Source organism: Mastigoproctus giganteus, chromosome 1, assembly GCF_048544385.1.
Source record: "Mastigoproctus giganteus isolate SK-2022 chromosome 1, ASM4854438v1, whole genome shotgun sequence".
Classification (NCBI taxonomy): Eukaryota; Metazoa; Arthropoda; class Arachnida; order Uropygi; family Thelyphonidae; genus Mastigoproctus; species Mastigoproctus giganteus.
In genome coordinates, this window is record NC_143575.1 from 205,220,615 (window position 1) to 205,234,287 (window position 13,673).

General features: G+C 38.5%; 1 protein-coding gene across 1 annotated transcript; it reads right to left on the bottom strand.

The window, feature by feature from the left end:
- Nucleotides 1-4,819: 4,819 nt before the first annotated feature.
- On the bottom strand, nucleotides 4,820-6,019 carry LOC150091465 (G protein-coupled receptor Mth2-like). The gene has a single exon (XM_090368528.1). It carries the CDS (start codon nucleotides 6,017-6,019, stop codon nucleotides 4,820-4,822), a length of 1,200 nt encoding a protein of 399 aa, XP_090224654.1.
- Between the last annotated feature and the right edge of the window lie 7,654 nt (nucleotides 6,020-13,673).

Genomic DNA, 13,673 nt, shown 5'->3' on the forward strand with positions numbered 1-13,673 from the left:
CTTAAACGGAAAGTCTTTTTTTCTAAAGATTCTCGCCAGTAACAACTCAAATTTTCAGAACTACTAATCTCGTCATTTTTCGTCTAAAAAGGGAAATTTTTTCTTAGATTAAACCTGTGTAAGCTATCTTCGTATACGATTAGAATGAAGTGATTAATAAAACTTTGTAAAGCTTATTAAAACAAACAGAAATTAAAATAATAATATTTAAATTACAAATATAACTTGCACCATTTCTAAGCATAGATAGTGCGATATTAAAATTTTTACTGTGATGAAAGAACTGTTTTTTTCTGACTTCCGGTCGAATTTTCTTGAAGAAGTTCTAGATTTATTGGAGTTCTGCAAAGTAAAATTCGTCTATTTGTTGATCCCCGAAGAAAAGAATGCTCAGTACAAATTTTACCACCATCCAGGTGAAAGATAAGTTCTTGGACGATAGAACATCAACACGTGCTTTCTATACAGACTGTTTTTTTATTTCGCTAGAGTATTGTCATTCTATTTGTTTACATCTGCGTAAAAATTATATCTTTTAGACAAAGATAAATCATTAAGTTTTCAGTGGTCAAGGGATAATAAAAATGTACTTTTTGACTTGGCTTTAGTCTTTGTGTAGGCCTATACGATGTTCAGAGTTATTTTGACAAATTTATTTAAAAAGCATGTAAGAACATGGGTCTCTAAGTAACAAGGTGCGATTGAAAATTCGAACGAATATTGGAGAATGTCATTAAAGTTGTTCTTTAGTAAATGAAGTTTGGATAGCAATGGAGGAGAGGTATGAGGGAAGGCACCGTGACAGGCGATTAAGAAAGAAAAGGCTAAAATGTTTACTTCTTAGTTTCTTCCACGGTAACGATATTTATTATTATACAGGGTGTTTCAAAAAATGATGGCCAATAAGCAAAAGAGTCCCAATGAACATCGGGTAGCAAATGAACCGTTTTAAAGATAATAAACATTTTCTGTTAAGATCCGCCACTGACTATGAGAGCACTCTGGGAGGGTAGTCTGTATTGCTGAGATCTTGTACACGCTAGATATGGTAGGGATACAGTAATTGGCGATGTAAAATTCGCCACACGCTCTTACAGCGCAACCTCCTTGTCGAAATTCCTGGATTTTGTTCTCTTCTTTCTAACACCCTTTCCTGAACATCAGGTGTTATGCTTCTGGGCCTATCTGCTCGTACTCAATGTGGGAAGCGTTGATGTACCCCGATGAATCTGCGTCTGTTGGGCTGCCTTCGGCGGGGAAATGCTTCGTGGTACAAACGTGCAGTCTCGAGTGCACTGCCGTTGGCTTTATCATACATGAAATGCATGTCAGCATACTCTTCGTTGCTGTAACCTCTTTCCATGTTGACTATCCTTTGACAAGTACTAGTATGCCTGCTATGTCTCAGAGCATTGAGAGGGGAAAGGGGGAGAATGAGCATAACCTAACCTAAACAAACAAATCAGTGGTGGATCCGAACTAGAAATGTACAATATCTCGAAAACGATTCACTTAAGGACCCACGTTTACTAGGCTTTTTTTGCATATTGAAGTCTGTACAGTTCACCTTTAAATTATTGACCATCACTTTTGAAACACCCTGTATATCGTTAGTTCTCATGAACAGCTGACGCCAAGAAAACTTCCGGCGAACTCAAGCCGATCAACTTTTGTTGTAGTGATATGGTTAAAGAAAAAGCCAGTGACACTGCGATTTACCAAACTTTGGGTTAACTTCAGTCCGGCACATGCCATCCAAGCAACACTTCCTTTATTCCAAGAACGTTTAATGATATATGCAATAGGGTTGGTTTCCCCTACAGAAAAACTCTTGTACTAAGGTAAAATTTGATAGATTCCTATAAAGTACAGTCAGGACCTTGAGAGGAATCCGTGTATAGGCTGAAGATACACATTATGGTTCTTACGAATAAATAAGTCATGGAATTCTTACTCGTCCAAACGAAATGCCAACTTCTCTTCTATGGGTGGGTCTCTAAGTAATAAGATCTGGTTGAAAATTGGAACGAAGAGTGGCAAATGTCTGTAGCCATCCTGTGACGCTCAAAAAGTAGTCAAATGAAAGCAATGCTGCCGATCATTCTTATTATACCCTTTGTAGTTTGAGAGTAGTGTACAACTTTGTACTGAACTTACTCTATATAATAATTAGGATCTTTACAAATGAAACTTATAATCAATACCGTGCGGAGTTTTGGCGTTAATGTCATTCATGGAATGGAAAGAGGAATAACTTGAGTTATAATAAGTTTCACTCTAGTGTTAAATCATAGCATGTGGTGGAATTTTCTCCGATTCATTATTATGTACCAAAAATTAAATTCCCCTTGGTTTTGAGTAATTTTTCAAGCATCAAGAATTATATTACAAATAAATAAATGGAAAGTTAAAACACTTGAACATAATAGGGCAGATGGCATTAATATATACCAGCAGTCTTTACTGCATAATAAATTACAAATAATCTAATCTAGCGCCACGAAACTGTACCCATCTCCTGTCATAAGAGTTCTCTGATTGCCCATTATCAGCTATTTGCATCATTACTTTTCCAAAAATAAAATGGAACATCAGTCTGTAGCTATATTTAACATTTACTATAAGAACGGACCTTCGCTCAATAACAAAACAAAAGTATACTCAACCAACGGATTCGATCTTTATCATGTGATTTGCGCTGTTCCTTTTTTAAAAATCACATTTCTTTTCAGAAATGGTCACTGGATTTCAAATTAAAATGTTTAAATATTAGTTTAGCACATTCACTTTACGGGACTCGGTAGCTTAGTGAGCAAGCGCTAAACGACGTGGGTTCGAATCCACCCACCGATTTCTCCTGAGATATTTCCACTCAATTTCTGAGTTAGTCGGTCTCAAGGCCGTCTTCTGAGTACACAGGCATGGTGGACAGATAACTGCACTGGAATTTGAAGGATTTTTTCCCTTCAAAATGCAATCCGCATAATTCTGGATCAATCCTTCCCTCCTTGGTACCGTGGGGATTCAAATTTCATTCCTTTTTTTATTTAAAAGAGGGGATAACTGCGAACGTGTTGTAAGATGTAGATTTTACAAATTTAAAATAGAAATATTTGTTTTGCTAAAATAAATCCAGGTAGGGCGATGGAAAGGGTGTATTTAGTTTTAATGTAAATAAGGTTAAAGTTTGAAGCAACATTGGATTTGGGGATGGGAAAGTTACAGATGTGTGTAAATAGCGGCTAAATGGAAATTAATATATATATATAGAGAGAGGGACAGCGGTCAGCACACCATTTGAGAACAGGCGTGAAAGGGTTGCTGAGGGCAAGAACAATAGGACCAAGAAGCGTCTCTTTTGATCTAAGCCACCGTCCGGGCCAAAGTGGCTGATATTTGGGTAGTTCCATATATCAAAATTGGAGGACTGAAGATAGACAACCTTCGTTATGCAGATGATACTGTGCTAATTTGTAATTCTAAGGATCATCTTAAAGAAACTCTGAGGCAAGTGAGAAAAAAGGATTGTTCCTGAATGTGTGTAAAAATAAAATTATGGTGATTGGCGATAATCTCGGTTCCAGTAAAGTGGAGGTTAATGTATTGTACTGTAGTATGGTTCAAATATATGGAAATTGGTATGCATGTAGTCTTTTTGTAAATAAATGTGTCTTTAATGTTCTCCTAACACCCGCTTTACACACCCTAAGAATCTTCTGTGAATTGCAGTCAGATTTGCGTTTCGTGGGCTGTTTGAGACCTCAGTAGGGTTCAAATTCAAACCCTGCCAGAGTTCTTCAGCGATTCTATTTAATTGGATGAATAATTATGCTCACGATTAAAGTCATTTTTTTTACGACATCAACTTTCTTGGCGTGTTGTTCTGCTTGCCGAAAAACCAGGAATAACCCATGGGAAACCTTCCATCTGCAATCTACCCAGTCCTCACCATAATATCACCGAGAGACTATATCAATTCTATGAAACTGAAGAAAAGTAATGATGCAGTGTGTATACTTCTTTATTAGGAGGTTTTATCTCATACAGAAGAAATTGGAGGTGGGATCGTAACCACCGTACTAGTTTATAGGATCTGCATGCATTAGAAAAGAATATTTTCAGTGAAAGCAATGTGTAATGAAAACTAGATGCAGTAATCATCTAGGAGCTTAATTTTAGGCCCCTCCAACTATCTGTATCGTGGATACTTCTTGCCACTGGCTTGCTAAGGCCTTCTCACTGCCCACTGATGAGAGTCCAAACCTTGAGTCGTGGCAGCGGTAGACACTTCAAACAAAACAACGACGTACTTATCCACTGGAGCAGTGCGATACCAAGATGATTCGTGACTTCTTTCTCATGCTGTCATAAATATTCTACCCGGATTGAGGAAGTAATACCTTCATCAAGATCGACAACTAGAACACATTGCTGAAAACACTTTTTGATTCAGCGCCCGGATGGAAGACTGCCCAATGAATTAGAAAGAGATGCAAACCGGCTGTGTGTCCATAACTTTGTTAATTTTATTTGTAACCACGAGTACTAGCTTTTAGTCATTACAGCTCAACTTTTCAACAATCTAGTCTCTCTCAATCCCCGAGGGTGTCAGATTTTAAAATATAGTGAAGACCCGTTGTGATGTCTGATTAGATCTCCCTTCTGCAATTCTACGTTTACCTAGAGATTAGAAACTCCCACCCCCACGCGCTGTGAAGACAAAATTTTACATTTCTGTCCATAGATATGAATTTTCTAATTTGGCGCATCCATTTAAGATCTTCCGATCACCGTATACGTCTATCTATAAAATGGGAGATTAGAGTCTTGTTGAAGTACATGTCGTACTTTTTGATGATGATGATGTAAATGTGGAAAGGGTTAATTTCTTTTTAAGAAGCGTACGTACTTTACCCGTTAAAGAAAACGCAAGAAATATAAAAAGACCTTGAAAAACGCTGAGGATTACAAAAATATACCAAACAATTTTAGAATTGGACAAGTTTGCTACTAGACCCATTGTCCAACTAATCCCCATCAACAGTGCGAGCCTTACATGAGTCAGAAAATGCCTGGTTAACGACCGATCTCGGGTTCCTGTACTAGCCACGCTGCCTGACTTGATGATGTAGGCACATGACGCAAAAATCACAATATTTATCGTAATTAAGGTGTACACAGGAGCCAAAAAATAATACAATATCGAGTTTTGATCACTGAACCAGCAAGTCTCGTTTCCAAATTTTGGACGATATTTATCTTCGACACCAGGGACGTTGTCAAGTATGGTTGCCACAGTAACTATGAGCAAGGAAAGACCCCAAGAATAGAAAGAATAAGTCAGAAACCTTTTCAAATGGAATTTCTTCTGAGTCACTCCAAGACTTCTGGCACTGAACTTAAGTGCGTGCCATATGTCAAAAGCAATTGCATTCATCCATAAGAAAGAACTGAGTAAGAAATAGTAAAGAAGCTCTGCAACTACCACACAGGATGTCCCTAGAACGTCATGTATTCCACCAATGATTATGGAGAAATATGCGAGCAGCAAAGCAATACACAGAGACGCTACGTTGCACCCAGGTGTATTCCGCAGTCTCGGAATGCTAAAAAATACAACCAGGTGGAGTACCAAGAAAAAAACGGACACACCTATGCCAGTGACACTTAAATAGAACACTTCTGGGGCCTCCTTTTTCACCTCCTCTTCTTCTTCTTGATACGCAGAACATATTAACACATATCCGTTGATTGTTGCATGACTCCAAGGTGGAAAAGTAGCAACTCTATCATCATGCTTTACCATAATACTTCCATCAGGTTGCAATGACGCGTTTTCTTCTTCAAAACAAAATTTCGGGCATGAAATAAATTGTTCACTATAATAAGTAATATTTTCTTCTGGAATTAGTGTGTCACAGATGGAATCATTTTGGAAAAATGTAGTTTCTTCTGGTTCTGTCGATGATGTGGTCGATTGGAAATATCTCATCGCAGATGGTTCATCTGATAACGCCATTATCGATAAATGAAGGCACTGGAAGGTCACCCATGCGAATTCTTGGATTGGGTTCAAGGTGAACATTTTTGTTTTCTACAAGGTCAGATTATTAGGCAAAGACTTTACTCAAACTGAATATTTTCTTATTGATAAGTACACTATACCGAAGAAGTCTGTATAAAATCCTTATCCACTTCTGTCTCTCGGCAGTCGTTGATTACTTTGATGCATCTAAAAAAAAAGGAAAAACAAAAAAGATATTAAATATATATTTATTGGGAGTGGGTACAATAATTCAAGAACTTAAACATTATACAAATTCCTCAACTAAATGTAGAAATGTCCAAAATTCTCTTTGGGTTTCAGAATTGTGAGCAATGGCAAATGCGATTTAATACCTATTCTTGACAGTTATTGTCTATAGACTGTACATAGATGAAATTTAAATGGATGGTCGCCACTTTGAAATGAAGTAATGAATCTGAACAAAAACAGTCACATCAGTCTTATCCTAGTCAAGAGGCGCCAACCAAGAACATAAGACCATTCATAAGTATCTCAGAGGACTGCTTTCCATTCTGGAAAACCACGCAGGACCTTTTCAAAAATATGGAAAAAATCCTTGGCCGATTTTCAGGGTTCAAATTGAACAAAGAAGAGTCGTACTTGAAACCGACACGGTTCCCTTTTGGATGGCCAAAAAGGAACATACAAAACTGAAAGTTAGTGTGATGATCAAATAGCCTGAACAATGAAGAAAATTACCGAAGAGAAATAAAATAATTCATTAGCCAACAACAACCGAAACTGATAATCCTTAGGTGATTACACCACGTATGGCTTCATTCTTCAAAAAAATTTATTATTATCAGCTTATTACTTTATTGGTTCACAGCTTGCAGGCTAGAAATAGAATTGATGCATCTGGCAGATCTAAAGCTTGATTATCTCTTGTTGGTGGTGTTCGAAACCTCTTGAGGGTAAGCGCACTAAAAATTGGTCAGATCCGAAAGTTCTGCTGCGTGCGTTGGGATAGGCATATTGAAGTCCCCACCAACCACTATTGGGAGGTTTGGTGAAAGACTGGTTACTAACCCTATCGAGTTCCAAAGTGATCTGGAGTTAAGTATATTAAACAGAGCTGAATACACACAATTTGGTATTTAATGATCGCGAAGATGGTTTTAAATCCATTTGATTGACTCATTGCCAGTACTCAGCGATAAATAGTTGTACACCATCACCTCTCTTATTGACCCTTGGATTCTCCCATACTTATAGTAGTTCAAGTGGTCTATGATCACGCCCAAGTCTTGGGTGTGATCATAGACCACAGGCTATCATTCCTACCTCACATACAACACCGTGAAAAATCCAGGAAGTTTACAGCCTCCATCATTAGAATTTCAAGAAATGAGTGGGGACCATGCTCCTCTACTATAAAATGGTATTCCTTCCCATAGTCTCATTCGCGGCCGGAGCTTGGTTCCTCAGAGTGTTAATCGTCAAAATGAAGCAAAAACTCAACTCAATCCAGAGGGCAACACATCGCATCTGCCGAACGGTGTCCACTGCGGCAATTCAGGTTATTGCTGGGACTCTGCCATTAGACCTTTATGCTTCTGGCTCAAAAAAGGAATATCTACCTCCATCATGGATATAGACCTATTGCTGAATGATGACAATAAAAGGGAAAACGCTGGATGTTTTAAAGAGCTAATAAATGTCTGGCAAACAAGGTGGGACAATTCAACTGTTGGTACTGTAACCAGAAATTTTCTACCGGATGTCTCACAAGGTTAGCTCATGGTTTACAATTAGTCTGGAAACATTGTATCTTATTACTGGGCATGGATCCCTTAACCAAAAACTCCACCAGCTAGGCCTGTTAAACAATGACCTCTGTTTCTGTGGAGCCAAAGAAAATTGGCAAAATCTTCTCCACGAATGAGCTGCGAAATGAAATCCAATCCTTCAGCATAAATCAAGTTGACCAACTTGTTCTGACCCCACATCACTTGTCTGCACTCCAGGCTTTTGTAGCTGCTGCCTTTCCCAGAAGAAAAGATATGCTTACAACTAATGCTGTAGCAACATAACCTCAAGCACCAATCAAAGATCAACCTATTGACCTTTTCAGGCATATTATTATTCTATTTTATTTATTCCTTTCCTCACCTCTCTCTTTTTTTTTCTTCTTCCTTCTCTCAAAACCTGCACCACGGGTGAATCTTTGTGGGTTTTTTTTGCTGAAATCCCTCTGGAATGGGCCCCCCAGAGGATCCTGGCCCACCTGCTAGGTCAGAGTCTTTTTAGAGACGTTACGTGATATACTGGGACTGGCCCACCTTCTCGTAGCGTGGACGAGTACCCAGAATCATCTGTCCAGGTGACTAATGCTTCTGGGTAGCCAAGAGGCCAGAACAGAACACAAACCTACGTCACACACATATCTGGCCCGTTTGTAGTGATACTGTTTTTCACAGAGACACGAGGCTGAGTTGAACAAATGTTCTAGGTGCCGCCCTTTACATATACACATGTCCATGTCAATACCCTGATGTCAACAGATATCCCGTACTCCTTTTCAAAAAGGGCCTTTGACACTATCAGCTCGCGTCGTAGGCAAGCTTAAGTCTTGATACGAAAATCTTCTCTTTTGTTTATACTGCAGTTATGCTGTACACGTCTTCTAAGTTCCTTAACTTTCGCACTGCGAGTCATATTCGGGGTTTCTATTTATGGATGGGGCTCTCTGAGTTGTGACCTGGGTCACAGTAGGACTGTCATTTGGATATCGCTTGTTCTACGAGCTATGACTACGTTAGAGAGATGTCACTTGAGCATAACTGATTCTTCTACCTTGGGTTTGATCGATAGGCTCTGACCAAGGGGAGGAGCCAGCCCAATAGGGCTTAAATTTCCCTTTGCAGGAGGAACGACATACTTAAAGTGATCAGACGTTGTAAGATATAAAATCTTACAAATTATCTGAAGGAGATTCTCAGAAGACAGCCTAAGATGGAAGCTTGAAACCTTCCTGGAAAAGAAAGGAACAAGATAGAAGTAGGTGAGCGATATATTAAGTACTGTAAGTTAACAAGAAGGACTGATAGTGAAATAGTATAGTAATTAATTAAAACGGGGAGAGCACTAGAAAGTAAAATGATGTCTGAAGTAAATACACTAACGGAGTTTATTGTGTTAAAAAGGGTTAATGTATAATGCAAGGGAAACGAAGGAATGAGTAATAGATTAAATAGCTATAATGTGTTAGAAGGGTAGTAAAGTTCATAAAGAGGGATTCTGAATATGTTTTAACGATAGATAATTGAGTTATATGAGCAACTCTGAATATAGTGTTTAATTAATGAAGATTTGTTGGTTTATCTGAAAGTCTAATAACAAATAGAGACTTTAGGAAAGTTAAGATTGGTCTACAAGTATATTGTAACAGTGTGGTGAGGACACAGAGTTAGTTAGGGCAAGAAGAATGAATCAAGTGTTTTATTATATAATGGTCAACTCAGATTAGCTAGTGAAGGGAAATAGGAATTAGAATAATATATGCAAGGTATCTTTTATTTAACTTTGTATGTCATATTACATGCTATCTAGTTCAGTTGTATCTCATGTTGTGTGTGTATATATGTAAATAAACTTTGTTGTGTATTAATTTGTGAGTTTGTTATTCTTGAACACTCAGCCATTCCGAAGGGAATTATACATAATTGAGAAGTTCCCTTGAATCTGGAATTCTCCTGTGAAGCAAAGTCAGATATGTAAGTGGGGGTTTAAGAAAAAAGAGGTCTATATAAATAATAGGGAATAAAACAAATAAAGAATATTAATACTTAATATTATCATTAAATAAAAACAAACAACAAAATAAGAAGCAAAGACTTCCTCTTAATTCCCCCCCCCCCCACCACACACAAACAACGTCCAGGATTGGGTTTGTAGCCTCCATAAGCACGATTTTGCATCCTTGCGACACCTTTTGAAGAATTATTAAGAAAAATATATTTAATTTCTATTTTTATTTAAAGAAAATATAGCCTATATTTGGTTTTTGATTTCAAAACATCTATGGCGGCGACTCACAATGGAATGTCAGGAAGTTTAGCAATCGCGTGACACCACGCGACTGGTGAGAAATGTGATGTGAAATACGGAAATTAAAGCGAGATCATACGGGGTCACGGTGGCCTTGTGGCAAAGTTGCCGGCTTGCTGAATAGCTGATCGAGGTTCGATTCCAGCTGCTACCCTCATGGGAATTTTCCCAAGGGCATTCAGCATTGAGTTTGGCGGTCTCAAACCGTGGTCGTGAGGTTTTTCACCGGGATTGACTCCGGTTTTCCCCTCACAACAGACAAACCGCCCTTCGCGACGAGGGGTACACGAAAATTTGATAGGGCTAGGGACGCGAGAAGACTAAACTCTGCAGCGTTTTCGCTGCAGACTTTCCTCTTGAGGGAAGGGGGTTAGTGGGGCAGCCGCGCCACCACCATCATAATTATAGTGGGTTGCGGGCAGTCTATTAACAGGCATGTTCTGCTCCTTAAAAGAATGCTGCTGCAGCCAAAATCCATCGATTAAAATGCTGTTCACCAAAACGCAATTGCTGAGGTTTGCACGTACTGAAAAATATAAGTTTAAAAAAAAAAAAAAAAAGGTAGTTAACGTGCGCAGACCATTTCATTTCGGGCGCTTTAGCTTAAGTTAATAAATCACGATTTACAGCAAAACAATATTTATGCGTGAACAGAGAAAATTTCGTTTCTGAGCATATCAGAAAAGCAAGTGCAGTGATTCAACTACAGTATATGCATAGCTCATGTAATATATATATTTAAAAATTTCTGGAATTTTAAGGAAACATTAAAGCGAGAGCAAACGGGGCCAAGGTGGCCTTGTGGCAAAGTTTCCGGCTTGCTGAATAGCTGATCGAGTTATTACATGCAGACGGACGGACGGACAAAGAAATAATTGTATCATTTCTATTAGTCCGATTTGAATGATATTTCGAATGCTCAACAAATCTTTCTAAAAGGTCCAAATATGAATTTCATGAAAATCCGTCCTGAGAGTTGAGTTGTTGCATGCTAGCTGGCGGCAGGCGTGGTGAAGGCAATAGACGCGTTACGTATATAATGCTAACGTTCTTAAAAACGGGACCATATTTCACAAATCGGGCAGTTAACTGCATTGTTAAGGTACGCTTACTTTTATTTATTGATACGAAAAAAAAAATCTACAGCGGCACCTAACAATGGAATGTAACGGAAATGCAAATGTTGTCGTCAAATATTTGTATTGTTGCAATGAAACTTCCAGCAGTAGTAACTGCAGGAAGTATGATTGTGACGTCATACTATTCTGCAAGTGGATTTCCCTAACCTCTTCCAGGCCAAGAATGTTTTCAAATGAAACATCTTTCGTACGTACCCTTAAATTTTCCTTAAGAAGTGTGATATTTTATAATTATAAGTTTATGCATTTAATTTATATTTTGCATGTGAATATATTGTTTTTAGGGTGGGGGAGGGTGTTGTTAAATCGATGTCCCGGATTAGAATACTAAGGATCTGGTCACTTTAGACATGCCGTTTTTTAGAATTGCCAAGCGAAACTTGAGCTCTGGAGGATATTTCCTGGTTCACATGTTTTGGAATGGACGAAGTAATCATTGAAACCTTTTGCTCGGAGAGAGGCAAGGGATTGGTTCTGTGGTTTTCACTGACTCAGTGTGGATTGTCAGTCAACCCAGTCGGTTTTGCGTGGGAAGGAGAGTGAGCCACTATAGGTTCCATGAACGTAGACTGGCTAGAAGGTGTTCCAACTTCACTGATGAACTGCTTATGGTCACGCAAGTGGGCTTTCATTCCATACAGACTCTGTTGGATGACTGCTGTCCGAAATTAACATGGAGATGCAAGTCTGGATCTGCGTGAACCTCTGTTAGAGGGACTGTAAAGACGCCATTGGAATCTTGGTGATTTCTGCAAGCTGTTCACGCAGGGTATTTTTAACGGCTGTGGATATTTCGGTTATGGGAGAATCTTGCACAGGATCAAGGTGGGTGTGGCGGGCGCGTGTTGTTTCCAGTTCTTTTACTGGTAGCTGATAAGTTTCATCCAGTTGTTCTTTATCTAACGTGTCGTAGCTTTAGCCATCAAGTTGGCATCCTCTTTTGCCTTTACTATTGATCTTAATTGATATTCGAGGATTCAGGTTTCTTTTCTGCACTGCCATTTTTTTCTTGATTGCTTCCCGATCTTTTTAATAACCACTGTTAGACAGGATTCAGAGAAAGACCTACAGCAGGAAATACACGTGATGCGAATTTCCGCTTCCTTTCTGCAAATTACGCAGCGCAGTGGCTTTATCTGATCTAATTTACTTTGAACTCTTTACCATTTTTCGATTTTAGATCTCATTATGGAAACGCTGTTAGTGGTGACCTATATTCGAAAGATTAAGAGCAGTTCAAGGGATTAAAATTTACCTCAAGGTGGATAGGGAGGTCAAAGCAACTTAGACTTTGTATTGTGGCGACCTTAAACTCGGCTTTGTTTCACAAGATTGTCTTTTGTGTTCATATTGTATAAAGTTATTCTTTATGGGGAGGCTTTGTACGTGGAACCTTCCTCGATAACACACTTACTGTGGATAAAAACTACAGAGCACAAAAATGTGTGGCCTCGCACGCGAGAGCAACGAATCCCTCGCAGGAAACATTCACCAAACCCCTTTTATTTCTTGAAGTGACAGTTTATACTTCTCTTTGGTTTGTTCGGGCAATGTGTGGTGTTCAGTTACATCACATTTGGCTTTATTTTTACAACAAAAAGATACAGAATTATTGCATTTGTTACATTAAACAAGGGCCTATCTTTGGTCAAAAATTAGACTACTGAGAGGAGAAGAGCGAAATCAGGAAAATCTCATAAAAGTCACTTACAATTAGTCCAGGCCTCGCAGAAATGAAACTATCTTGAGACCGCCATTGCTGACATTTGATGCGTTTGTAGGGCGTTGTCCGGGACGAGGATAAAACTTTATTATAATATCAGAGTATCGAATCTAGAATTCACTTCTCGTTGATGTTCACTTCGATCGTGAAAATAACCTTTAACCCGAACAAAATTGTCACACACACACACACACACACACACGACAGCAACGGAAGGAAATTCATCACCTTTCCTCTAAAGGATGTGTGGCGTTTTCCTCCGAAACCAGTAGTGCTTCGAGGTACAGGTACTAATTAGATACACGGTTCTTTCGAAATGTGCTACCTCTCTTCTCACTGAGCATCCTAATGGATGAGCAAAGAAAGATCCTTGTTTCTGGTGAAGGAAACTTGCACTTCAGAAAACGAATCCCCCCAAATGTGGCTTCTGGTTCAATAATGATCGATCTAACAAAAACAATTAACTTTATTAATGGAAACGAAGTTGAAATTTTGCTTTCGAAATATACTTCTTTTACTCCTTGCTGCCATTCAATTTATTATGGACAAGTTTTCTTCTATCGCCCCCTCCATTCCATTCTAAACGAAATTATTATCGATGTCAAATTACGAATAAGGACAAATTTAAAATGAAACCTTTGCGTTCAAATATTTTAGAATTATTCCGAATAATAACGCTGAATTTAATTTTAAA

Coding starts and splice junctions, on each gene's coding strand:
- LOC150091465 (XM_090368528.1), bottom strand. CDS start 6,019: ATGGCGTTATCAGATGAACCATCTGCGATGAGATATTTCCAATCGACC.